This window comes from Megalobrama amblycephala, linkage group LG24 (genome assembly GCF_018812025.1).
Source record: "Megalobrama amblycephala isolate DHTTF-2021 linkage group LG24, ASM1881202v1, whole genome shotgun sequence".
Taxonomy (NCBI): Eukaryota; Metazoa; Chordata; class Actinopteri; order Cypriniformes; family Xenocyprididae; genus Megalobrama; species Megalobrama amblycephala.
The window spans coordinates 31,891,554-31,917,145 of NC_063067.1; the positions used below are offsets into that span (position 1 = coordinate 31,891,554).

Below are 25,592 nucleotides of genomic sequence, written 5' to 3' on the forward strand. Positions count from 1 at the left end.
CAAAGTAAATAGTGCCTGCAGATCTAACAGTATCAAATATTCAAATAAATAATAAAAATAAATAAATAAATAAAAAATAAAAAAGTAATCAAATGTGGGGAAAAAAAACTTAAATTATTGCCGCCAAAGTCTTATTAGTTTTACATTATTACTAATTCAGTGCTGTAAGAATTTGACTGAGAAGCAGGTCTATGATTAAAATGAGACATGCATTTTCTCCCAATTAGGATTAATGTTGTGTTGATACTCAGTTTTTAAAATTTATCCAGCCAAGTGCAACGGTTGTCTATTTTTCTTCAGTATTCCCAGTAATTAGTATTAACAACATAATCGACAGTATCAGGTCTATTGGGCTGCAAACACAGATTCAATATTTATGTTTTGGAACACTCATTTATTTTCTTTTAAAACAAACGACTGTGTTTTGACTAATACAAAGGCATTTTAACATTCATGCACATAGCCAGATCACCACAAGGCATGAGTGCACATGAGCAATTCCAGCGTTACGGACGTGACATTTGCAGTCAAAACTTGAAATATAAATTCTCAGAGATGCATTTAACACCAACATATTGAACCATCTGTTTATATATTCATAGTCCCTTATTAAAGGAGTCCAGACATTAGAAAAATGTCAGTCTATACAAGTGTTTTATATTTTAGATGAAGGAAATATAAGTGTGTTACGGACGTGACAAAAAAAAGTCACAAAGTTTTTCTGTGAATTACACTGCGCGAACCAAAAGTAACACTGCCCACCGAATGAAAAAGGGTTGGCTCTCCACAGAACATAAAATATTTTATTTTATTTTTCGTGTTCGCATTTATGACGAAAAAAAAAAAAAACTTTACGGACGTGACCGCTCTGACACCAGCACAGAAGACTGCTTTAAAACTTTCAGACACCTCAAGCGGGAATTTAAACCACCACATGTTGATATCTGGGATACCAGTATGGCAAGACTGCAGAAATAATCAACTTTATATCTTGAAGGTCTATTGCAAACGGTTATTTCTCATGTTGACAAGCATGTGCATTGTTCAAGAATCCATTTAGAGACCATGATTTTCCTTCAAACAGATCTGCTTGCTAAAATACATTAACAAATATTAAAGTTTATCATATAGCAGTTTAAAATCACAGATTTCTCCCATATTCAGGTGAACCGATTGACAGTCACTCGCAATCACATCAGTTTTATGTTTTGTGTCTAAATGATCGCACGGTTTTTGGCTAGTTTGCACAGTTTAAAGCAAAGTCTTGAGTCAAAATGATCACATTTTAGCTGAAACTGTTGACACTGAGGTGCTGCAGTAATCTCTCACGACTAGGGCTGCAACGATTAATCGCGATTAATCGTTTGCAAAATAAAAGTCTGTGTTTACGTAATATATATATGTGTGTGTTCTGTGTGTATAATAATTATGTATATATAAATACACACACATACAGGTATAAAGTTTAGAAATATATGCATGTATTATAAATATATACATTTATATATATTTTATATTTCATATAAACAAATATTTTATATATAAATAACATTTTTCTTAAATATATACATGAATGTGTGTGTATTTATATATACATAATTATTAATGTGTGTGTATTTATATATACATAATTATTATACACAGAACACACACATATATATTACGTAAACACAGACTTTTATTTTGCAAACGATTAAAGCGATTAAATCGTTGCAGCCCTACTCACAACGTATTAAAGAGCGACATCTATCGTTTGAATTTTGTTATAAAATCAACTGAATTTGAAAGTTGACACGTTTTTTCAGATTAAAACTAACAAAGCACAAAGATTATTGTGATTACTGGATATGTTCTGATATATATACGATAAGTCTGAAACAGATCACAGCAATATAAAGCATCAAAGTCATATGCATATGATTCAATACGAAGCGTCCGTAACGGTCACGTCCGTAACAGTCACGTCCGTAGCAGTCACGTCCGTAGCAGTCACGTCCGTAACGCTTATTATGGTTGTTCAGAGCAAAGTAGTGAGATGATTTGTTGATCCTAATAAGCATAAACATAATTTAGCTTTGCATATAAAGTTTCAAGTTATTTGCATTAATTGTTATATGACAAACTTAATCTTTAAAACATTACAGACGTGACCGAGCACCGAAGGGTCGTGACCTCTAAATTATAGCTCCTATAAATTCAACAGGCAGTGCTGTTATGACAAAATGAGTGTGTTTATTTCTCAGGCATGCCTCCATCTTTCTGCACAATGCTTACTGTTAAAAAATACAGTTTAAAAAAAGGGGGTCTTTGATCCCTTTTTTGAAAGCATGAAATATGGTTGGTAGAAAATGTAAGCATTGTTGCTTACCTCATATGTGGTGGATAAACAAGGCAATTTTCTTAAAATTTCTGTTAGAGCACATTAATACAGTATATTACAGTCCTAAATGGACAACATAAAAAGGGTTTTGTTCTTTTGGTAAAAACTTTTTTTTTTTCATTGTCCACATTCGGAAATAATCAGATGGCTTGTGGGTATTGAATTTGTATCTTTACATCTTTTTATTGAAAGTTTTGTCTTGGTACCAAAGTGACTGCAATTTTGGAATATATTTATTCAACTGATGCAATATGCTTCTAGCTAGAGACATATACTCCCACGGTACCCGGCGTGGGACAAGATTTGATAGACGAGTGCGGGTGGTAAGACACTCATGTGTGTGTGTGTGGGTTGCAGGAGAATAAAATGATTCCACAAAGTATAATGACCTAAAATAAAATATCTGAACATAAATGAATTAGTATTCATCTATTGCACAAAGGCAACAAGAACAAATAAAATAAAAGCGATTTACAGGTGCAAGCAAAGGCGCTCTGGAGTGTTGAGCAATGCAGCCAATCCCAATCATATCTGTTGATTTCTTGAATGCAATGGCCAATCAGATGCGTTCATGTTAGAATCCACTCACTGGTCAAGACGCCAGAGTTTTTGTTCAGTGCTGAGCAGGGGCGTAAATTTCATCTGACAGTAAGGGGGGGGAAATAAACAAAAAAATTAACTAAAATGAGTGGCAACTTTGTGATTATGAAGGGCGCTTTCTGCCATGCCAAATCACACATGCAGTAGCCTATGCTTGCTTTTCTGTTAAAGTGGTTTATGAATGTAGATGCTTTAATAAAAAATAATTTATCGGGAGTGTTTAAGCTGGGCTTTTGCTGGTGGGAGTGGGACAAAACATGAATGTTGTGGGTGGGAGCGGGAGAAGGTATCATTTATGCGGGAGCACAAGTTTTTACTTCTAGCAACTGATTTGTTTGACGGACAGTACGTTGAGCCTTAGGATGGCAAAATGACATTTATTAGCCTGGTTGAGATTGATTTTATCACATTAAACAAAACATCTGCACACATATAAAAAAAGCAAATCACGAACTCCAAGAACAAAGGACTTTCCACAAACCCAATTTCAATTCTCTTCCCCAAGGATAGTAAACACTTTGAAAACAAGTGAGCAGCTAAAAAGAGATACAAGAGTAAGACTATGCCAGACCTCTCTGTATGTTTTATTGTTTAGACATTCAGGGAATAGTTTCCAAGTCCTCTGGGCCTCAACGGTCAACATCAACAAGACCACGTAAACAAATACACAAACAATTTTGAAAATAACAAAGCTTACAGTCCTCAATAAAATGCAAGGACAAACCCCTGTGCCTACAATTGGAAAAAAAAAAAAAAAACATCTCTTACAAGCCTTCATTTCAGTTATCTCAGTTTAATTTGCCCATAAACTGAGGCAAACAACCAGTCAAGATTAAAAAGATAAATACATTATTCATTTGTTGACAGCAGCTCAAACACTGACATTAAAAATGCTACCAACGAAAACAGAAAAACAAAAATACCCACAACAGAGGAGTGTTTTCAATGTAAATGCACTGGATTCACAATGAGTTAGTCCATGCATCACTTGGCCTCTAGCAATTACCACATCTCAAGCCAAGCACACACACACACACACACACACACACACACACACACACACACACACACACACTCTCGCTGCTTTTAAGATGTTTACAATAAACATAAACAGAATAATTAAAGTCACATTTACGGATTCGTATAAATAATACATACTGGGGTACACAGCAACTGTAAAAACAAAACTCGAGATTGCATTTTAATTAAGTCTGTGAAACACAAACAAACACAAATTTCCAGTAAAGAAGTCTGTGTTCAGTCTCATATAAACATACCGCTGGACTGACATACTGCAACTATGGGAGAACAATAACAGCTGACTGTTGTACTCACAAGTCTTTCCCATACAGTGTGTGTGTGTGTGTGTGTGTGTGTGTGTGTGTGTGTGTGTGTGTGTGTGTGTGTGTGTGTGTCCGTCCATGTAGAAAAGCTGATCATGGCCAAAAATCCTGAAAATTGAAGAAATAGTTGCTCCAAAAATGTAACACTGACTATACTTATATGACTTTCTCTTCGATGGAACACAAAACAAGATATTTAGCAGAATGTTCATGCTGCTCTTTTCCAACTTCTTGTTTCACGTCTGATCACAAGACCTTTTGTCATATTACAATATATTACATTGATGTCAAACCTGGCTCAACACATCTTCACACATGTCACAGCGAATGGGAATTGTAAGAAATTTGGATTTTGGTTCCATGACGTCATTAAGGATTAGGGCTAGGATAAAACTATTGATTTCTCAATTTTAATTGATTCTCATTTTGAAGAACCAATATCAATTCTTAAATCCCAAGAATCAATCTTTCAGTCTATGCTGTTTTCAGCTGATGAATGAACAGAACTTAAACTGTAACAATGTCTCCAATCCAATAAATCACAATAAGCTTTGTGCTTTGCTACTTCTGATATGAAAAAGTCTCAGCAGTTAAATTGTCAATTTTATTATTAAATTCATACAATAAATACTGTTTTGGCACTCTTTAATGTGACGTGACAGATTGCTTTGCCGCCTCAGTCCGACAGCACACAGTACACGCAAACTGATCATCTCTTCCGCTTTACTAATGAACATCAGAAGGTATGTTGAAAGATACAGTATAACTTACTGAAACTATCATGTCTCATGCAATCGCTTAGTGTTTCAAGAGTAGATACGCCTGTAAACAATGTCACTTAATGTTAGTTACCTCAGGAAAGCCATTCAAAATTCAGTCAGCTAGAAAAATTAGAAACTCTAGAGGAGCATTCTGTATTTTTTCATTGTATTTTTACTTAACCCGTTCTTCAATGTTAAATGTATTCTTGAATAAATCCATCCATCATGTCCATTTTAAGACAGTCACCATTTAAATGTTTATATTTTAAAAAAAGTTATTAAAAATGTATTATTAAACATTATAAAAACTTCTTATGTGCAATTTGTGTCAATGCCCAGCCCTAATTATTATAAAAAATTCAAAAATATAGAATTTTATTTCTAAATATTTTCTCTGCAAAAGTACTAGAATATGTTACCAAATTCTAAGATCATTTCAGATTTCAGAAATAAATTAAATGCAATACTTTTAGGTATTTACAAACACAGCACAGGGTGGCATAAAATGTAACAAATATTGATCTAAAAAGTATTATATTTATAAAAACTAAATATTTTTGTAATATATTTTTAGTATATACATTTTTTTTTTAAAAATGTTTTAGAATGCATCTTTAACAACGTGTGTCATGAGATACACAAAACACAGTAGGCCCCATCAGCTCTTGATTCGGTTAGAGTCGGACATGACTGAAATTAATGACTTGCGGTTCAGTAAGCAAGTCAGATTAATTCCGTAGCTGCTACAACTGATTCATGAGTGCTTTCCTAGTTGACTGTTGTTGTTGCATGCAACTGAAATGTTTATTTTTGTTGTTTATTGTTATTGTAATATTTCATATTGCAAGCTCACAACTCAACTGAACTATAGCTGCTTTTCCACCTTCCACCTCTTTGCTTAACCATTCCATTCCATGCCGATCCAGCCCAGCCGGTACGGATGTGGTGTCATTTTCCGCTGTGGAGCTGATAACGGCCGCTCTTTGGAATGTAATACAAACGGAACAGTCATTGCCTTGGTAAGGCAAGAGTTTACCAACGATATGAGATGTAAATAGAGACCGTTATAGAGGATAATTATATATTTCTTTTAATTTTATTATTAATTTGGGTATATGTCGCTCAAATTGAAACTGGAAGCCAGGCAACAGACAAGTGACCAATCCTGAATTGCAGCGTCACTATACGTATTCTTCCAGAACGGTTAGCCAACCGTACTGAGAATTCCAGGCTGATTACGGTTTGTAATCGTACCGTGCCGTAAAAGGCTCAAGTGGAAATACAACTGGAACCGTTCGGCCTGACGGTGGAAAAGCGGTGTTCTGCCATTGTACTTTGGATTCAAGTCAAAGTATTGTTTTACAGTTTATCAGCAAAATAATACACATTTAAGATCCACAAATGGAGCCAGTTCTTCATTCCCAATCCTATATATGCTGTTTTTGTATACATGGCCAGACATTGAAGGCAAAGATTTTCCTTGAAAAATGACTTATTACCGATTCTGTTCCTTCATTAACACAACAATTGAATTTCAGAGGTACTGAACTTAAAAGAGTAAACACAAAATAGCATAACAAATGAGACATTTGCTTGTGAAAGAGCTCTGAAAAGTCAAATGCCTTCGAGTCTCAACACAGAAATATTTTAAAGCCTGTGAGAAGAATGTAAGCATGCCAGCAAATTAATGTAAATATTCTCTCTCGGGGGCACAGTAAGCACTGATGAGTGTTGTCTCCATGACAACAGACAAGTCCAAACATTGTTTTGTTGTTGTTATTGTTCTTGCCAGTGTGTCAGAGAACCAACTCCCCATGAGTGAGTACATGTCAACAAGCGATCGCTTCTGAAAACACAAGCCATAAATCAACAGGCTTCAGCAGCCCAAAAACAAACAGAGCCCGTTGTTATTCCCCTTCAATACCTTGAACAATTTTGGTGTGGTTCCCCGCCCAAAGTAAAAATAACATTCTTTCCTGCACTGTGCATCTGGGTAAATATAAATTGCAAAGGCAAGAGGAAAAAAAAACAACAGGGGAAAAAGGCACAGTTCTGTGAACATAGCCTTTAAAAGACAAAGAGAAGTAATTCAGGGAATAAAATGACAGCCCAAGGTCCCGGTGACCATTCAAAGCGTCCAGCCTTATGTCAGATCAGATATTATGGACCCTTGCTATCATTCCCTCTTTAAAACCAAAAAAATACAATGTCAGCAAAACCCCTAAGAATGAATCAAATTAATACAACAAACTACTTTTGAATTCATGATCTCTAAATTAAAATGTGAGCATACAGAAAATGCAGCAATTTAGAGATTTTAAAAGAGAAAATGTGTATTGAAGATACAGACATCAAATACCTGAGCACACTAAAGCAAACATTATATCTCGTTCCCTCTGCGACTAAACCAGCAAAGCATGTCTCAATACTCACAGACCTTGATAACTCCATTGGCGGCAAGAACAGAAAGCTGCGCAGAATGTTTGAAGACTAGTCAGAGTGCCAGTATCCTCCCTACTGTTCTTTCAACTACCCAGACCAACCCACCTCCCCCCCTCCAATAACGCTCTCAAATCTAACGTAACCATCCTGTCACGTGCTTCGGGCTAGTAATCCCGCCCCTTACACTTGCCATTGTGGCATGTTGACTTGAACTATTGACTATCTGAACTCTAGTTCCACCTCTCACATTCACATTCACATGAGACTCGCGTAATAAGCGTTCGATTCATGATGAATAAATAAAGGCAGCTGTGCACTGGGTGGCATATAGTGTGTTTGTTTGTGGCTAAAGCTCTACAGCTGTCTAATTCTCCCCAGTAGTACACCCTTATCTGTTAACTGACAAGACAGAAAATATTCGTTTTACAATAGGCTACACATGCAATAAAAGACTTGTAATCTTCCATCATAACAATATGTAATAATAAAACAGCCTTCATTGCCCCATCTGTTTATGATCTGTTGAAGGCAGCATAAACAAGTTGGTTTGTGTAATAGTGTAAACAGCAAGGTTCTCTGGAGGTGTGTGTGCTGCGGGTGTAGGAGGGTATGGCTCTACCTGCGCGTCTGCCTCCTTTTCCGTGCTCTTGGGGGACTTCTCACCACTCGTTTGCTGCTGCTGCTGCTGCTGCTGTTGTTGTTGTTGAGCAACTTCTAGTGCCTGAAGATGCCAAAAAAACAATAACAAGTTTCTGATTGGTTTCTGAGCAGCTCTGCTCTCCCAGGATCACTCACATTGTTTTCAAGAAGGCAACATATTTCGTAGTCAAGGTTTGTTAATAATGAAAGTCATTTTTTTTATTTCCTGTCAAACTGTGTTAAAAAGCTTGTTTACCCAAAAATATAAATTCTATCATCATTTACTCACCAACATGTCATACACCAAACCTTTATGACTTTCTTTTGTGGAACACAAAGGAAGATATATTACCGCTCTATTATACAGCAAGGATGCATTAAACCATATACTGTGAGCATACGGTGTATGCATTAACCAAACCTGTATGAAAAGTCACACACCTTTGGAATGACATACGGCTGGGCGAATGATGAAAGAATTTTCACTTTAAGGTTAAGTATACCTTTTAAAGGAATAGTTCACCCAAAAATGAAAATTAGCCCATGATTTACTCACCCTCAAGCCATCATATGTGTATACGATCATCATCTCTCAGATGAATACAATAAGAGATCCATTTAAAAATATCCTGGCTCTTCAATGCTTTATATGGTAGTGAATGGGGGGGGGGGCGGCGTGATTTTGAAGCCCAAATAAATGCATCCATCGATCATAAAAATAATCCATATGGCTCCAGGGGGATAATAAAGGCCTTCTGAAGTGAATCGGTGGGTTTTTCTAAGAAAAATATACATATTTAAAATTGTATTAACTATAATAACTAGCTTCCGGCATACTGCCACATGCATCGATTTACGGCAAAAGAGTGATCTCTGACCCGACGCAATGACAAACACGGAAGTGCAGAGGAGAGAGCAAAACAAATCACCGGTCACGGATTAGAAGTCTAAAACAAACATTTTTAAAGAGAAATGTCAAAGAGCTTGAGTTTGTTGCACAGCCCTATTTGTTTGAACCACGAGAGGGCATACATCCTGCGTCATACATCGCGTCAGAGGGTTACTCTTGCGGAACAAGTCGACTTGTTAGTTATTTAAGCTAGTTATTATAGTTTATAAAGTTTTAAATATGGATATTTTTGCTTCAGAAGGCCTTTATTAACCCCCTGGATCTGTATGGATTATCTTTATGATGGATGGAAAAATCGCGCCCCCCATTCACTGCCATTATAAGGCCAGGATATTTTTAAACGCATCTCAGATCGTGTTCATCTGAAAGTAGATAGTTATATACACCTAGGATGGCTTAAGGTTGAGTAAATCATGGGGTAACTATCCCATTAAGGAAAGCTCCACTGGAAATATCAAAGCGAAAGATGTGATGGACAAAAATGACAGTTTATTACCGCACGTGGACCACAGCCATAATGCACTTGACAAGCTCTCACAGAACAAATAAAGTGATGATTGCACAACATTTTTATTTTATAATAACCTGTGAGCGTCCGGCTATAACAGTCACACTGCGGACTGCACAAAGTGCAAAGGATTCAACCTTTGACTCTAAACAGCCGCAGTCCCTTGGTGATTGGATCCTATCATAAATTCCTTTTGAAGATTATCACATGGTAACATTTGTAAAAGCATTAGCATAATTCTTTGCATGAGACAATCGAAACCTGCTCTTTATTTAAACCAGAACATTATACGCCTTCTGAAATGGAAAAAACAGTTGTCAGGAAACAGTAACAAAGTAAATACATCAGCTGTGCCAAAGCAATGAGAGGTCTCCAAAAGTTGTTGAAAGGATGTCTCTCTCACTCTCTGTTGCTTTTGTCTTATTTTCCATTGTGAGGCCCTCTAGATAGAAATCAAGGAAAGAGAAATGCAAATAGTGAACACAAACAATATCCACAGTGGTGGGACCATCCTCTCGGATATGACCTCTTACACCTCTGAAGGGTCAAACATCTGGCCCTGTGGAACTCCCCTTTACAAAAAGAAGGGTGGAGAGATGAACAAACGGATATGGGAGACTTCAATAGATGAGTGTGAAAAGAAAAGGAAAGCAGACAGATCATGACACAGTAATCCTTGGGAGATGAAAACAACATGGGAAAGCATTTACAGGAGCTTTTTAGAGCCTTCTGTCATTGTTTTAATACAGGACCGTGCCCTGAACCCACAGCTGTTTGGCTTATATTCCAGAAGTGACATCATACATCTGGAATCTGAACATGGGGCATTGGAGTGATGTGTGGGTGCTCTCAGCATGAATCTGCTGTACTTAGTCACTGCTGTCACAATTTTACAATGTGCACATCCATTTTGCGCACACACATACAGAGAGACAAAAGCGTGCAAGATTTTTTTGTGACAAAATGACAAAATATTTTTGAGAGACAGAACTGAAATCACTGAGCACCCGATTCACATCAATGATTTAAATGAATTAAGATGGGTGTGTCACACAATTGCTCAATTTTTCCTAATAAGCAACAAAGCTATTGTGTAACATATGTTGACATACCAATAAAAACTTCATTGCTTTGAGAAAGCATTTCCTGGAACGTTTTCAACACGTCAGTTTCTTGTAGGGCTTGGTATCGGCACAGATTTCACAATTCGTTTCCGATTTAATTCCAATTTTGATTCATTTGTGCCTGATGACAGTGCCTAAGGTGCATTGTGACTTTATTTTCAGTTTAAAGAGGTTAGTACACCCAAAAACTGTTTGTTACCATATACTAAGCCTCATTTTGCTCTATACCATTCATCTTTAAAAACTCACATGAAGATATTTTCTGATATTTTTTTTGTCCATGTAATCAAAAACATTATACTTTAAACCATATTTACCACTAAAGCTTTATTTATTTGATGTGCTCCATGTATGCATGTTGCTCAAAAGCCTAAATAAAACCCGTTTATATAATGTTATTTGTCTCAACAGAAGACTTGCACTGCGTCTGTTACGAACAGTAGTTGTTTATATATTTATTTATATATCATTTATATCAGTTATGTTTATATATTCGAAATCGAACATTTCCCTATTACATAGTATGCAAAAAACAGTACGCCAAAAGAGTAGCAAGCCCAAATACATAGTATTTGAAAAACAGTAGGCGAAAAGTCCCCGGATGGCCTACTACTTCTGCTGAGATTCTGAAGTTGATGGACACTTTATTATCCCATGAGGCCACAGGAAAGGATTTACGAATGCCACTGAAGCGACTGATGCTGGTAGGTCACGTGACGGTAACAACATGGCAGATGTAGATGTAGAAATTCATTCATACTACCGTCACTCATACTATATTAGGGTGACCATATGCGCCATTCTCCCAGGACGTGTCCTGTCCAGGATTTCTAAGTTGCATAAAATGTCCCAGTTTTGGTTTTTGTTTTCATATTTGCGGAAGGTAACGACTGAAAAATTATTTGACCAATAGCATGCATTATACATAATCAACCGATCGTGGCTTGCAAGAAGGCTGGATATTCAGAGAACGGTCACAACATTTTAATGCATTGCATGAAGAACGTCAATAAGAACAGTGGCTTGCACAGACCTCCGTGTAGAAATTGCGTTCCTAAATTGCATTCTGGGGGCACATCGATATGACCACTTTCACAATTAAAGAGGCAAGGGCTCAAGCCATTTTAGGCAATTTAGAAATCCTGGACAGGACGCGTCCTGGGAGAATGGCGCATGTGGTCACCCAATACTATATAGAACATACTTTTTTTTAACATTCACAATGTAAATTCAAATGTAGTACCTACTCAGACAGTATGCGATTATTTTGTGTTCTTAAGTATGTGTTCTTAAGATGAACTCAAGTCTTATGGGTTTGGAATGACATGAGCTTGAGTAAATGACAGAATTGTCATTTTTGGGTGAACTAACCCTTTAAAATACTAGGTAAATAAAACAACAATACAGAAAAGGAGATGACAGCATGTCTCCTCTTTAAAAACTGTTTAGGTGGTTTAGTGCTATGAATCACACGCTAAAAAAGTGGAAGGTCACGTGTCCATGTCCCATAGTATTAATGCAACATTATTTAACATATTAGGTTTATTATTAAATCAAGTATCAATTGGTTACATTGACTTGATGAAACAGAACTGTATAGCGCTATTCACTATGAATTTCAGTTGAGGATCACAGGGAAATGAAGAGTTAAACATGACCTGCAAGTACGAACGGTCACAATGCTTAGAATGAGTTACTAAAAGCACAGTCTGCATCAGGTGTCAGACGAGATCTACAGGAAGAGAGGTGCACTATAAAAAAAAGGATTAATTTTAAGATGTTCAAATGTAGCTTATAATTAATCCGAAAATGTGCACCTAGCTCTAGTTTCAAAGCACGTAAGAAACTTGTAGCTAATGTATTTTCAGTTAGTTTTAGGTCCTTACCTGTGTTTGAAGGGTTTGAGCTGTGGATGATGGGGATGAAGATGTTTCTCTGGTCACTCTCTTCTCGCTCTCTGAGCTCTGACCTTCCTGCCCAATTGGACTGCTATTGGTTGTTTGATCGGTCTTGGACTCCTGCATGTCGATAAGACAACCTTAAATACAGGAGGGGAAAAATAAGACGGCTGCCAGCAAAACAAACTTCTTTTTACATAGAAGTATGTGCTTTGGAAAGCCTTTTCCTTTATTTTCTTTCCTTCTCCCCCCACGTAAGCCCAACAGACTAGATCATGACAAAACATGCACTTTGCCAACAGAGTTGATATCACAACACAAACATTTGTGTTTGTACTGTTCACAAATATGATCATGCATATAAACAAACAGTTCTGAGAATTAAGCATTTCATGCCTACAGACATGTTAATACAAAAACTGACAGTTGCTCACAAAGGTGAATCTTATATTGTGCTGCTGAGACTAAATGAAGCCTTTACTAGAGGAAATAACCATGTCATAGTTAAACATACTATACGGAAATGGGACTATATGGAAATGGCATGGCAGAATGGAAATTGAAAAGAAACCTTTACTTCTATGCACCTTGTCTTTGGTAAGAGGCCTTTTGAAGGGTTGAAATCAGATAAATATCTGTTTTGACCTTGAACAATCAATATCCTGCGTCTTCATCCTTAAAGTCGACAAACATCTGTGTGAAACAGCCTGATCGCATCAGTGTGTTTACAAAAAACTGACACGGACAAAGACAACATTCCTCTCAGCCTGATACAATCAGCAAAGAGAAAGGCTCGAGTTCTAACAGTACTTCTTTTTCAGTATCAGAGATGCTGAAGCTAGTTTAGTAACTAGGGCTGCTAAATTAATGTGTTAATTATTGTGAATAATTATGATAACGTAATTAATTGTGCCACCTGACTAGGGTTGGGAATCGAATCTAGAATTGGATACTTGTTATAAAATTTAAATTTTGATTCCTCCGTGTGCATTTTAAAGTGGTTTTGAACCATTCAAGTGCAAGAAGACGTGAAAGAGAACTTAATTCTCTTTTTGTGCTGGGCACATTCACATTATCTTGCACTCTGACATAACAGCTCACTTTCAGCAGTTATTTTATCTATGGTTCGTAACATTTCTTACAGATTTCTGCTCGTTGTAAATCAGATACAGATAAATTAGCACAGTACCACAGTTGCATGTGTGAATTAGTCATACCGTCTCTCAATTAATTTTGAAGCTGTGGATTGTAAATAGTTACTTCAAAAGTAGAAAAATATATGCTATAAGTTTTGAGTTTCTAAGCTACTTTAGTAATAAATCACAGGACAGCGCTAACAACTAGTTTCTGCTCCTCAGTGCGCGCAATCTTCACGTTTTACTGTTTGTATGAGTGTTCGAGCATGGTAGCTCTATATAACAAAACACATCCAATCGTCTAAAAATCGCTTGAATGTCCAAACTGGCAAACCTTAAAACACATACAAGTGACAAAGTTTAGTGAAGACGCTAGGTTCACTGCTCGCGCGCCATCACTATGTGTTGAACCGGCGTTCACCTCCGTGTTGCTTTGATGCCACTGACTGGACGGGGCGGAATCACGTGGCTACACACGCGGTAGTATGTTTTTACGAGGGAAGCATAACTAGGCTACCATAATATGTGAGGAACATGTATGTACATGTTTGTGTTTTTGAAGGAATAACGTTTATACGTGGTTATTGAAAAAAAACAAAAGACTTAAGTCACTGAAATAAGGCCAAAAAAAGTTTATTAAATCTGTGTTCACAGGAATTCTGTGTATTGGAGGTTGTAGACTAGAGTTTTTGCTTCAGAATTATGTAAAAATTATCCTGCCTACTCCTTCATATAAAACAATATATTGATTTAGTTTTTTTAAGACACTTTTTGTCAAGAAACAGTATGCGTGGAGGCGTGAATCATCATGAATAATGGGTCATTTACACCTGAGAAGACAAAAGAATCACATAATAATGACTTGCATATTAATGAGGCCTTTCAGTCAAGTAGACTGTGAAAAAACCCTCTGTTGATCATGTCTCAAGCTCATCATGGTGTATATCAAGCATACAGAAAAAACAGCAATACTGTGAAATATTATTACAATTTAAAATAATGGTATTCTATTATATACTTGCAAAGTGTCTGAACAGTTATGTTACCTCTATGGCATTTCATATAGGCTTTTAGCTTAAAAGCATGCACATTTGGAGAAATATTGATAGATTCTCATATGTTTATGTCAATATTGTTTATGTCAGTCAGAGGAGTAATATTTATTCAATATTTATTGTCATCACTATGAGTGCTGGATACTGTGTTTTCAATTCATACTTGCAGCCGGAGGGCGCTCTGTGCATTTTTAGTCCACAAATTCATCTAAAGAACAGGAACCAGGAACTAATGGCATGTCTTCTAGAGGTCGCTAACCATGGCTTTAACATCCAGATAAACACTTTTCAAGACAATAAATACACGATTGTGACGATGGATACATGTATTGCCTCAGAATTTTCGTCTGAACAGTGCTCGTTCCGTGGGCTTGGCCGCATTAGCGGATAATGAGCTGAATCACGGACTTCTGACATGGCTCTCTTTTCATACAGATTACATAAACACAGAAAATTTGTTTTCGATTTGACTTACACGATTTACAACCGGACATTTCAATGTTTTTTTTAGACATAAGTCTAATTTTTTTGTCATTAGTATTCACTAAGTTACAGTTCATTTTCTGAGAACTATCAGATTGGACTTCGTTCAGAGAGAGACGAGAGATCACGCACCATGTTAATTTTCTTTATTTTACAAAAAGCACAACATTTTGTTTTTACTCTGAGTGTACACAAATAAAAGAAGACATTCTATAGTTTCAATTGATATTACTTATGTCTCTATGGCAAAAAATGTCGGAGTATTTTAAGTCTGTTTTGCTGCAATGTGAAAAAAATCCTGCAAAACGCGCCGGCGCGTTACCCGAGTCTAGAGAGATAATAGGTTTAAAAAAACGAAATAACTGACATGGGAAAATTACGGCGGTTAGAGGTTCTGAATTTCGGTTTCAATTACTTTTCAATTAATCGTCCAGCCCTAGATTAATCTATATTTTATTTTTTTATATATATAAAAACCTGCATTTAAAATTCCACAATAAGGGATTTTCCTATGTCAGATCAATTTCCACTTTGTCATGTTTTTACATTTAAAAAACACAAGGCTCATGACTTGAGGCCCTGAAAAACAATGAGACATGGTGCAGTGGACTAAGACACCAGTTTACATTGTAAACAAATACTGCAGATAGAATGTAAGAACACATTATGACAATAAGACAAACCAACAGACAAACAATATACCAAATACAAAAAATATAAAATATATATTGACAATATAACCTATACCAAAGCCACTTTTTATCTTTGAATAATCTCTTTTTATTTGAGGGCAAATATTGATATGAGATTAATTGCAATTAATCAATCCGTATGTTGTACACTATTTAAATAATTTAAAAAAAAAAAGGAATCAATTCAAAGCGCTTTTATTTCAAACAAATTTTTTTTCAGCAAACACAACCGCAAGAGGCAGGTTCTTATGAATATCGGTAGAACCTGTCTGCCTGCCTTCCACGAAGCTTAAAATAAAGCATTTAAGACAATGCAGCTGCGTGGGCTACATGTACTGTTGAAAAACGATGATATGTTGAAGGTTCTCTTTTTATCCAATCCTCATGTCGGCGGGAAGCCAGCCCAGTCTACTTGTTTAAAGGTGAACTGGTCAAACGAAAGCTGAAGTTACATAAAAATATAGATCTTAACTTCATAAATACTCATTTCTTTCAACCCCAAGTGCTTCATATAGCCCTCCATTGGCTGGTTCGTACATAGTTAAACACTCTCCCACACAAGCAGGGGCCAATATTTGTTAAATAACTGATTGCCACCATGACTACAGTAAACATTGGGGCCCTGGGTTTGGTGTTTATTAACAAACATCTTCCTTCTGGAGCAATTTAACATTAACCAGGTGGTACGATCTGCAGATCTGGCAGGTGCCATAATACACAGGGAGGGCCTTATGTAAACAGCTGGGAAGGGCGGGGGAACGGCTCAAAAAGCAACACAGCTAGAGTAAACAGCGAAGAAAATCTCTAGACAAACAAGCAACCCCTCTCCTGACATGAATGTGAACCAGAACAGAGCTCGTGGGATTTGAGTGCTTGTTATTTAGTGCTGCTAACACAGCCGCTGCCTGTTTCGGCTGGCAGACACTGTGTTGCACTTTCACTGAAAACGAAGGACAAATTTCAGATTGGTGTGAGGCTGTATAGTGTTGAGGTCCATAAAATAATTAGCATGAAAGATATGGACTAAGCGTGGAATAGGCAATTAGTACTCTTTTCCAAGTGTAAAAAAGAAGATCCAAAGTATTAACGCTCAAATAAATGCCACATGTTCCCTAAGAGGTGGAGTCACTACAGCAACAGCACAATGTGCTTTGTGTGAACTACTTTGTCCCTCATTTAAAATAAGATTATCTAACAAAACATCCTAATTGGCCCAAAGGTTTAATTATGCTATGATGCACCAGGGGAATCGTGCATTGTAAACAAAAACACAACGACTTTTGTTTAGGCAAGATGCAACGTGTCTGCAACTCCTTTAACCCCTGAATTAGTGTTGTCAAAAGTACCAAACACTTTCAGTCCGCTGATAGATGCCTGCTTCTCAAACACTTCTGTGTGTATCTGTGCAAGCGTTCGGTGAAGAGCATCATTGATGTTTATTTACAACATGTTTTTGAAGCTTTGATCATTGTAGACATTCACAGACGTATCTGTTAAGCGTGTGAACACAATGGCCAATCAGAGGCGTTTATGAATCCGCTCAACGCATCACATTTTTAAAATTTCAGTACCAAAGTCAGTACTTTGAAACCACTAACCTGAATATATTCTTAACTTTTAATGTTGTTAATTTTATAAAAAGTCACCACGTAACATTTTAATGATAAATTCCAAAAAAAAGAAAGTCAAATCTGCCTTTTATTTCCCCCGCCCAATACTCTGTTTCACTTGGATCACAAAATAGAACAAAATATCTGCTACTTCTGTTTCATTGTGACTAAGCAATTCATTAAGCAATTTGTTTCACAAGGTTACACTGAATGGACCAATTAGCATCCAGAACTCCTATCCATTTATCAAAGGAAAAAAATGTCAATTGCAGTAAAATACATGCTGGGATGAAGCGCTTCACTGATCACAGAGGAGGAAAGGTGGAGTAAAAAGGCATCCAATGTAGATTGCACAAATATCCTGCTTCACATAAACAACTGAGAGAACATTAGTGTGCATGAAAAACATGTCAAATATGCACTGAAACATACAGGGTACATAATGAACGCATTACAATGTAATGCAACCTGTCCACAAGCGTGGAAAAAAACCATGAGTTAAACGGTGTCATTCAGGCTGCCAACACAAGCATGTTTGCTGTAAATAGATGTGTTAGAAATAACTACAAAATGCTAATCTGAACCAGTATTGGCCTGTTTGACTGTTTAAAAGAAATGCTAATGCACGTTTGTTTGGATTTTACGTTCTTACATTGTCAGAAACATGAAAGGGAACAAAAGCTTGTCAACAGTGTGACTGCTGAAGAATGTTTTGTGTGTTTATTTGACTTACACTGGCATCGGTCTATTTGTACAGATGATAGGCCTTCATCTCATGAACGTTCCTCTGCATTCCTAATGCCTCATTTTCCCATAGACACAAACTTTAGCCGACAAGCAACACAAACATGAGGATTTTAGGGGAAAGGTGAGGCCTCGAAGGACTTCAACTGTCAGGAAGGGAAAACATACACCAACCTGAAGGAATGCCTTTGAAGTCTCAATGAGGAGATATTGATACATAATACAAACAGGGAGGAAAGCAAAGCCATAAACGCACTCTCAAGCTCTGAACGTAATGTTAGGAGTTAGATAGAGAGGTGCTTAATATGACGTAGCATCAAGACGTGGCTCTTAAAATGAATTACTGTAATAAAATTAGCAAGAACATCAACAAAAAAAGGTTGTTTGTTGTGCAATTATGACTAGGTCCGTGGATGGTGGGGTTTATTACCCATAATGCAATTGAACATTCAACTGGACAATTAATATGCCTAGGCACAGTAGACCAAATAATGATATAAAGAAAACAAATTAATCAGACTCATTTTACCTATTAAGTCTCATGAATGTGTGTCCCGCCCCCACGGAAAATAAAAACCAGTCCATCAAAAGACATCCTCAGGCTGTTATAGAAAATTAAACTGAACATGAATCGCAAGTTAGATTAAAAAACAAACAAACAAACAAGCAAACACTTTGCGAATAGTCTAGAAATGAATCACTCGATAGATAAATGTTTTAAAAAGGGGCACAATATGGGGAGGAATTAGAGCTCGTATTACAGGAAGATGTTGGAAAAAAAGAAAAAGAAATCATGTTTGACTAGTTAAATACATTTGGCTAATTATTCACAATATGATATTTTTACTTCCTCCAGGTGCAGCATGATTGACACCACACCATCAGACTGTACATTGACCAGATAGATGTATTTACTATATGCTCCATTTAAGTCTAATGAAAGGGAATCAACATTAGAAAAGTAATTAACTTCACAGGCACAAGACTACACAATATTTACAAATGCTTTCACCTTAAATGCCATTCAGAATAAGTAAACAAATTGTATCCTTCACCACATTTCACTCGCCAAATATTCGACAAGCAACTTGTTGCCAAAGAACTTTACTACGTCTGGTTCAATGGATCACCTGAGAACATGGCACCCGGAACACCAAAAAGAGTTCAATTACCCAAAACCTGTTTAACTTAGGCCTGTTTCACACTGGACGCAAAAAGTGGAGCACAAGAAGCACATATTTATTAGGCAAGTCTATTTTTGCTGCCCCACTCATGCTAAACTGTTTTTGGTCAAAATACACCTGAGTTAAAAAAAAAAAAAAAATACAACCCGAATTCCGGAAATGTTGGGACTTTTTTTAAATTTGAATAAAATGAAAACTAAAAGACTTTCAAATCACATGAGCCAATATTTTATTCACAATAGAACATAGATAACATAAATGTTTAAACTGAGAAATTTTACAACTTTATGTACAAAATGAGCTCATTTCAAATGTGATGCCTGCTACAGGTCTCAAAATAGTTGGGACGGGGGCATGTTTACCATCGTGTAGCATGTTGATTCATTTTGATTCTTTTCAAAACAGCGTGAAGATGTCTGGGCATCGAGGTTATGAGTTTCTGGAGTTTTGGTGTTGGAATTTAGTCCCATTCTTTCTGATAAAGGTTTCCAGCTGCTGAAGAGTTTGTGGTCGTCTTTGAGATATTGTTCTCTATAGGTGAAAGATCTGGACTGCAGACAGGCCAATTCAGCACCCGGACTCTTCTACGACGAAGCCATGCTGTTGTAATAGCTGCAGTGTGTGGTTTTGCATTGTCCTGCTGAAATACACAAGGCCTTCCCTGAAATAGACGTCATCTGGAGGGGAGCAAATGTTGCTCTATAACCTTTATATACCTTTCAGCATTCATAGTGCCTTCCAAAACATGCAAGCTGCCCATACCGTATGCACTTATGCACCCCCATACCATCAGAGATGATGGCTTTGAGCTGAACGCTGATAATACGCTGGAAGGTCTCCGTCTTCTTTAGCCCGGAGGACAACGTGTCCGTGATTTCCAACAAGAAAGTCAAATTTGGGCTTGTCTGACCATAGAACACTCACTTTGAAACAGTCAATTTTAAATGAGGCTTGGCCCACAGGACACAACGGCGCTTCTGGACCATGTTCACATTTGGCTTCCTTTTTGCATGACAGAGCTTTAGTTGGCATCTGCAGATGGCACGGCGGATTTTGTTTACCGACAGTGGTTTCTGAAAGTATTCCTGGGCCCATTTAGTAATGTCATTGACACATTCATGCCGATGAGTTATGCAGTCTGAGGGCCCGAAGACCTTTATTGGATGCCCGTGGTCTTCAGCCTTGTCCCTTGCACAGAGATTTCTCCAGTTTCACTGAATCTTTCGATGAGGTTATGCACTTTAGATGAGTAGAGAATTGCAAAGCCTTTGCAATTTGATGTTGAGGAACATTGTTTTTAAAAGTATTCCACAATCTTTTTACACACTCTTTCACAGTTCTGCCCATCTATACTTCTGAGAGACTCTGCCTCTCTATGACATCCCTTTTACATCATGTTACAGACCTGATATCAATTAACTTAATTAGTTGCTAGATGTTCTCCCAGCTGAATCTTTTCAACATTTCTTGCTTTTTCAGCCATTTGTTGCCCCCGTGCCAACTTTTTTGAGACCTGTAGCAGGCATCAAATTTGAAATAAGCTCATTTAATGGATAAAAGTGTAAAATTTCTTTGTTTAAACATTATGTTATCTATGCTCTATTGTGAATAAAATATTGGCTCATGTGATTTGAAAGTCTTTTAGTTTTCATTTTATTCAAATTTAAAAAACGTCCCAACATTTCCGGAATTGGGTTGTAAAAAATTTCACCAAATTAATAAAATACATGAAAACACATCATTGCCAGAAGTTTTTGCCCAAACTTTAAAGGCCTGTTTAAATTATAAAAACTAGAGCTATCTCTTAACTTTAAGATTACTTTTGCATCGCAGCAGAGTATGTTGTCCATCATAAAATCAAAGCAATGTGACAGACAGTGGTCAGAAGAAAACACCTAAAAAAGGTAGCACAGTGGACGACACACTCATCTGTATTTGCAGTACACAAGCAGTGTACGCGGTTAAGCTGTGCACGACAAACGCGAAAGCACAATGGGCGCATGCTGCTCCCTCTCTGCACACACACATCTTCTGCGCTTCCTCCACTCTGCTTGCGTATCCTGTCCAGTGTGAAACAGGCATTACTTTCTTCTATGAAACACAAAAGAACATATTCTGAAGAAATATCCCCTCCATACAATGACAGTCAGAGGGATCTAATGTTGTTTTGGACCCCTTCGACTTTTACTGTATGAACAAAAAAAAAAGGCTGAAACCTTCTTCAAAATATCTTCTTTTGTGTTCCACAGTAGAAAGTCAGGTTTGAGAAGACATGAGGGTGAGTAAAAGATGAGAGAATTTACAATTTTGGGTGAACTGGCCCTTTAAAACAAGCAAGCAAGGAACTTACAAGATGACTAAAAGGCACTCAAGCAGGTGCCTACTAGCAGAACAATGAATGTTTCACAAGACATCCGTATTCCATGAACTTCATGAAACAATCATTTACCTTTAACCTGTACAGACTTATTTTGGAAGGCTTTTCAAACACTAACACTCATGAGAGCTGTGGTTTATTTCAACTGTGTACAGTCTCATCTATTTACATCAGACACTTTATTACTGCTGAATCTGACTAAAAAAATGATTGAACAGCAAATAACGTGTAGACAGCTAAAAATGAGCATCATGAGTTCATTCAAACAAGTTTTGGCAGCAGGACGAGGCTGATGGGAGCAGTTGCCAGAAAGACGGGGCTAATGGGACTATGTAGTAGGCTATAGCATGGTGTCTGGATGCATGGGTCTATTTTTAGAGAGGTTTCTGAGATAATGGAAGAGGCAGCCCTCATTGAATATCACATTTCATAGCCGGGCTACGAACACATGACAAATTGTGCAGATACACAAAACCACACTGTACGGATACCAGCCAAGTAAAAGATAGGCAGGCTGCATCAGTGAAATTACAGGGCCAGACAATATTATCTTGGAAATGTGTGACAGGCTTAGTACAGAGAGCAGTTTGCTATAGTGCCTGCTTTTCATTCAGGTGTACTACTATGTAAATACACTTTACTGAGATGGAAATTATGTGGTTTCTACAGAGAGACTGAACATCAGGGTGATGAATGCTTGTCAAGTATTAGATTCTGAGTCTATTGAAAGTTTTTATACTTCACAAATTGTGTGTGCAGACTACAAAATTCAAGGCTAAAAAGCACATTTTGTGCCAAGGACATAAAAAAAAAAAAAAAAAGATGAGCAAATAGGACTATAGTTTGGTAATATCCTCTTTTGCTTTTTAATACATTGTACTTTTTTGGTTTTAAAATTGAACAATTAAACAATATTGGGGTCAAAAATTAAAAGTCTGGCCAAAACTTAAAAGCCAATAATCTTCATTTCATTTTTATGGCCGATAACCAATATTACAATTTTATACTATTTTGTCCAAATACACTACCATTCAAAAGTTTGGGGTTAGTACTTTTTTTTTTTTTTTTATAGAAGAAATTAATACTTGAATAGTTCCATTGCAAAACATGACATGTCTGATATGTTTTTGTTGTTGTTTTTTTTCCCTATGTTTAGATTCAGTAATTTCACTTGTGTGTTCTACATTCATAGGGGCCGTTCACACACAACGCGTTTTTATATTCCGATGTGCTACTTACCCATTGTTTTTCAATTTAAACACGCTTGACGGATGTGCATGACCTTTACGCTAGCATCTCGGGTCTTTTGTAGCGCCTCGCACGAGCGCCGCGTTTTTAAGACGCCGTGTCAAGTTAAAAGAATTTCAACTTTTACACGCAGCGCCGCTCATCAATGTCAGTTCCAATACAGTGGACCAATCAGAAGAACTCGGAGGTGGGCAAGCGTTGCGAGCTTCTGTTTACAGAAGCAAGTTGGCATGACAACTGTTTTATTTGACGGCAACATGGCAGAGGAGGTGGCCATTATTATTTTATTTTCATCTTATTTTCTTTTTTTCCATGTCAAAACTCGTATCTATCAATTCTGCTGTTTGCCTATTCTACTATTATTATTTTCGTTATTGCATCATGTCTCAAAAGCGTGTCTCGAGACCCTCACGTTCTACTCTGCGCTTTTTTTAAAACCATTCCTGAGGATTTTTAGACGCAAAGACACATTCTGTGTGAATGGCCCCATAGAGTGTCACACGAGAGCGGCATCAAGTGGTCGGATCATTTTCTTGTTTTAACAGTTATCATTGCTAAATTGTCAACATATAATTATAATGTTTGCTAGCATTTTTATTCAAAACCACGATTTCTAGATTTAAAAATAACAAAATCATGGAAAAACATTAAATTTGAATTAATCGAAAAAAAAAAAAAAAAAATTGCCCAGCCCTAGCTACAAGTAATTTTAAGCAGCATAATAATGTTCATTATGAAAAAAATTATGCAACCTTGATGCAACCTAAAGTATTTCCAATCACCCACCGGTAACCTCAAGCAAACAATTCATATAATAAAACAGACCTGTGGCATAGGCTCCTCTAGATCACATCAGTGGTGCACAAAGTGCTCAAACTCTCCAGGATGGCAAACAATGATAGCATAACCACACTTACTGTTCCGGAACATTTGAATAGGTGTGCGAGTCAGTTGAGATAGGGCAGCAGAATAATCACCATTTCCATATAGATAGCGTAGAGTGACAAGCAATTCCTTCTCAACTCTTCAGCAACACCTTTCCAGTCCACAAGGTAATCTTGCACTTATTTATCAGAAACTGAATATTATGCACAGAAATTATGAGCTATAAGTTTCGTTTGCTTCAAAAAAATAACCCACACAGAGGACTCGGCTTATTCACTATGCTAACGGGAAAAGGTAGTGAGTGAATAACGCTAACCAAAAAAGAACCTGTCACCTTGGCCAGCCAAGCAACCAGCCATCACACTTCCTCACCACAACAAAGTTTGCTCAATGTTAGTGCACTCATCTGAAACCCCTTTCACCTGAGGGGAAACCCTTGGTGAAGCCAGAATTTAAGAAAGGGGAAACAGAACCTCAAAAACTCCCACGTAAAAAGGAAATATCAGTCACGTTCATCTATGCATCCACGCCTATGAGCGCCACACGTGCCGCTTCCTCGGAAAGAGCAAATCGCATTACTCTTACTCCTACATTCTCTCATGCTCGTGGCACTCCCTTCAACTATCACACCATTTGTCTCAACAAATGCAATATAGCAATTTAGGTACTATAGATTGTTGTTTCTTATGCAGACAGCAATCACTGTAGGACGTCTGAGTATGAAATGCCATAAAGGTGTTTATGTCTAGAAAACTGTTAATCATTAACCAGATTATCACATTGACATTACCGGTTCCTGACCATCTTATTCACTGTGCACCAGGAGGTGGGGGAAGTTATGTCATTAAGAAACGAGGCATCGCTTTTGCGCAAGTCATTAAAGCTGTTATTACACAAGCATGGCAAAACCTGTCAATCGCCACATCATTCAGCCAGATACTAAGAGTGACAGACAGAAATGGGCAACGTGCAGTTCAGAAATACTTTTTAAAGGACAATAACCATCAATATCACAGTTGCGAAACAAGACAGGTCATCACAGGTTTGTCAGTACCATGACGAAGCTCCTGGATAGAAAAAAATGCCTGGAGGAGAAAGATCTGAAAGAAGATGGTCCTAACAACAGGGTTTCCCAATCCAGGGTCTGGGAGGGAACTGCAAGGGGTTTGTGAGATGATGAAAAGCTAATGATTAAAGGGATAGTTCACCCAAAAATGAAAATTGTGTCATCATTTACTCACCCTCAAGTTGTTCCAAACCTGTATGAATTTCTTTTTAATATTTGGAACAATGTTTGTAACCGAGCAGATCTCGCCCCCCACTGAATACCATAGTAGGGGGGAAAAAAATACTATTGTAGTCAATGGGGGGCGAGATCTGTTTGTTTACAAACATTCTTCCAAATATCTTCCTTTGTGTTCAGCAGAAATTAACACAGGTAGCAGAACAAAGAAATTTATACAGGTTTGGAACAACTTGAGGGTGAGTAAATGACCGAATTTTCATTTTTGGGTGAACTATCCCTTTAATTAAACTGAAAGTTATATTAAAAATAAACAAATAGGGCTCCACA

The 25,592-nt window shown here is 37.1% G+C and overlaps 1 protein-coding gene across 5 annotated transcripts in view; it reads right to left on the reverse strand.

Moving 5' to 3' along the window:
* The window catches only part of foxp1a (forkhead box P1a), a 52,516-nt gene that overhangs the window by 22,404 nt on the left and 4,520 nt on the right, over positions 1–25,592 (reverse strand). For 4 of the 5 annotated variants that reach the window (XM_048177607.1, XM_048177606.1, XM_048177605.1 and 1 more), the window contains exons 2-3: positions 12,594–12,745; positions 8,146–8,247 (exon numbers count right to left, since the gene is read on the reverse strand). In XM_048177607.1, the coding sequence (XP_048033564.1) occupies positions 8,146–8,247; positions 12,594–12,731 (240 nt within the window). In that variant the 5' untranslated portion in view covers positions 12,732–12,745. Of the gene's footprint in view, positions 1–7,521; positions 7,646–8,145; positions 8,248–12,593; positions 12,746–25,592 lie in introns of those variants that run through there. The other variant, XM_048177608.1, reaches the window with a different exon arrangement.